The 3,248-nt window shown below is 45.1% G+C and overlaps 1 protein-coding gene and 1 long non-coding RNA gene across 2 annotated transcripts in view; one reads left to right on the top strand and one right to left on the bottom strand.

Moving 5' to 3' along the window:
• The window catches only part of ATP1A4 (ATPase, Na+/K+ transporting, alpha 4 polypeptide), a 34,809-nt gene that overhangs the window by 20,614 nt on the left and 10,947 nt on the right, over positions 1 to 3,248 (bottom strand). Inside the window, exon 11 of the mRNA XM_010846875.1 lies at positions 3,130 to 3,248. Coding sequence (XP_010845177.1) covers positions 3,130 to 3,248 — 119 coding nt within the window. The remainder of the gene's footprint in view (positions 1 to 3,129) is intronic.
• Positions 1 to 3,248, top strand: part of LOC104993568 — a 25,181-nt gene extending 21,933 nt beyond the window's left edge. Inside the window, exons 3-4 of the long non-coding RNA XR_825847.1 lie at positions 2,985 to 3,057; positions 3,201 to 3,248. This is a non-coding gene — a long non-coding RNA (uncharacterized LOC104993568). The remainder of the gene's footprint in view (positions 1 to 2,984; positions 3,058 to 3,200) is intronic.

Genomic DNA, 3,248 nt, shown 5'->3' with positions numbered 1-3,248 from the left:
AGTGAAGTCGCTCAGTCGTGTCCGACCCTCAGCGACCCCATGGACTGCAGCCTACCAGGCTCCTCTGTCCATGGGATTTTCCAGGCAAGAGTACTGGAGTGGGGTGCCATCGCCTTCTCCAAAACAATATGGAGATTTCTTTAAAAACTAGGAATAAACCTACCATGGGACCCAACAACCCCACTACTGGGCATGTATCCTGAGAAAACCATTCTAAAAGGCACATGTGCCACAGTGTTCACTGCAGCACAATCACAACAGTCAGGACGTGGAAGCAACCTAGATGTCCCTCGACAGATGAATGGATAAAGAAGCTGTGTACATATGTACAATGGCATATTACTCAGCCATAAGAAGGAATGAATCTGAGTCAGATTTCGTGAGGGGTGGTAGCTTCAACTATTCTTATGTTCATTTTGGGGAATGATAAATAAACTAATTTCCGCATGTTGCTGGTAAAATTTCTATAATCGCGTCTTTGGAAATTTTATTTGTATGTTGAATGTACTATTATTTTGTGTTTATGAATTTTTTTTTAACCAATAAACAGAACACATCTCCAAACCAAAAAAAAGAATATATTGAAAACTGTGAAGTACAATGGTTAGCCATTCTAGCCCCCTGGCCAATCTCCTGGAACCATGTCGAGTCCCCTGAGAGGGGACTGGGGGTCCCTGTGGCTCAGTCGTGGAGCAGAGGGCATAGTCATGAAGGGAGCCTGAAGGACAGAGAAGATCAGTTTCAGTTTTCATTTTCCTGTGATCTGATCTGAGCAAAGGAGCTATTTCTGATGTTCCTCTAATGATCGACAGGAAATTCCTGCTACGTAACCTGTCGGGTAACAAAATCAGCACATTGGGAGGAACTGAGCCTGCGGTGCTGAGGGAGCCAGACCGCACTCGCCCAGGGAGAAGCCAGATGCAAAACCTGGGTGTAAAATGTAGTTACAACAGCTCCTCAGGAGACTTTCCAAAAACTATTTTATTCAAAATATGCTTAAGCAGTTAAAAGGGAAAACCTTAACTCACGTAAGCAGAAAGCTGTAAAAAACAATTTAAAAGCTTAATTTTCTGAGCATAAAAAACCCCCTTTGCTGACTATCTCCAATAGGAGATTATTGGAGATGACAGCAAGAACTGCTTAAGCTGGTAATTTGGTCACACACACACAAATCACACCTTGATAGAAAATTACAGATGCAAAAGATGGGAGAAACTGGAAATGTCAGAACTGAGAAGCTTCTTCCTTACATTTCAGTCTCAGAGAGGGGAGAGAGACCAGGCCTTGCGAACGATCAACAGGCTAAGATGTATGTCCCTTGCATATCAGGGCCTCTGACTGCCCCGAGAGCAGAGAGCAAGCTGATAAAGCAGCTTGTTTATGGGTAGGGAAAGAAAGGAGTCAGAGGGGTTTTCTTGGGGCCCCAGGCAAGCCCCACCAGAGCTGGCGGCTTGCAGACTGGCCGAGCACACTTGGCGTAGAGGAGGATTTTGCTGTTTGAACTTGATATTCAATAGCTCAGAAAAGGCGTCTAACAGTCATCTAGGGGAAAGATTGCTATTTTTTTGGACATCCCAACAAATATCATAACTATGTTTTGCTTTTATTTTGAATCTTGTGGAAGGAGAGGTACCTAATTCTTTCCAGTTGAAGGCTTTAATTGGGCCTTGCCAAGCACAAAATTCCTGTCTGGTTAGTGAGGCCACTAAGCATCAGGAAAAAATGGAAATAGGTTTGCAGTCTGGGCCTAGGGGACCTATCTTATTTCACTGACGAAAAGCCAGTTGAGACAAAAAAACTTCAGGTCTGTTTCTTAAGCTTTCACTTGTTCAACATTCAATGTGAAAGTGTAGGTAATTTGTTTTAAAAAGATCTATACAGCTTTTATTATGTTGTTATTTTTAGTTACAAAAATGTTTTTCTTGTGACGAAAACTTTTAAGATCTATTCTTTTAAGCAACTTTCAAGTATAAAAGTATGGACTGCTTCACGAATTTGCCTGTCATCTGGGGGCTATAGTAATCTCTGTATTATTCTAGTTTTAGTACATGTGTTGCGAAGTGAGCCCTGTTATGTGTTTTTAAGACTCAAAACCCAAACTGACTGTTGGGAGTCTCATTTCTTTTCAGTTATCCACACCTGAATGACCTTTATGGTATTGCATGAATTTAGAGAATTTCACTATTCTAAGCAAATCAACCCTTAACTGCTAGAGCTCCCACCCCAACAGTGATGCCGTTGTTCCCTCCTTTCCCCAGAACCCCTCCTAAAAGTGTGCCAGTGTTTCCCACATAGGAGAGAAGTACTGGGTTTCCTGTCCCTCTCATGAATTTTACTGTGAGGGCCACCACTGTCCCTCCCCCAGCATTTCTCCTTCTCTGGTCACATCTCCCTAGATCACACACAAAATGACCCTGGAAAAGCAGCTTCACAAACAGTCAGGAGAGCCCTGACCGCCTACCTGATGGCAGCTGCTAGAACTGCAGGCATGGAATGAAAAGAAATATTTGATGACTTGTGAGATAAGGTACTCGAGGAAGTGACTGACAAATCTAACATATTCTGCAGCAGCAAGTCTCACAGTTGCCACAGAGACACCCAGCCAGCCCTTGCTGCCTGTGGACACTTCAGAGAGTACTTCGTGACTAGCTCTCTGCATAGTGATGCAGCCTCAAGACTGCTTAGGGCTGAACGCCTCTTCCTTTATCATCTATGTCTGCCTTTTTCTGTTTACCACTTTCCCTTGGGCTTCCCTGGTGGCTCAGTGGTAAAGAATCTGCCTGCAATGCAGGAGCCGCAGGAGACTCGGGTTCAATCCCAGGGTTGAGAAGATCTCTTGGAGGAGGGCCTGGCAACATGCTCCAGTATTCTTGCCTGGAGAATCCCATGCACAGAGGAGCCTGGCAGGCTACAGTCCACAGGGGCGCAGAGTCGGACAGGACTGAAGCAACTTGCACGCTAACATGCACGCACTTTCCCTTCAGGTGAGCCTGTCTCCTAACTGGGATGCCGGTTACACGCTGTATCTTGTTCTGCAGCTCGGACGTAAAGGCAAAGGTAAAGCTCCCCCTTCCTCCAGAGGACGAGCCCGTCCCCCACTGCTATCTCCTACCTTGGTCGGTTCTGTACCTGGTACTTGTTGGTAGAATTAAAGGGAATCTCTGCCACCTTGGGGCTTTTCTCTCTCATCTCGTTCACAGAGCTGTAGGACTGCTCGATGAACTTGAGGAGCGCTGACTCCGAAGCAT

This window comes from Bison bison, unplaced genomic scaffold (assembly GCF_000754665.1).
Source record: "Bison bison bison isolate TAMUID 2011002044 unplaced genomic scaffold, Bison_UMD1.0 scf7180017864240, whole genome shotgun sequence".
In the NCBI taxonomy this organism is placed as follows: Eukaryota; Metazoa; Chordata; class Mammalia; order Artiodactyla; family Bovidae; genus Bison; species Bison bison.
The sequence above is the reverse complement of the archived record's forward strand: the minus strand, read 5'-3'. Positions and strand labels throughout refer to the sequence as shown.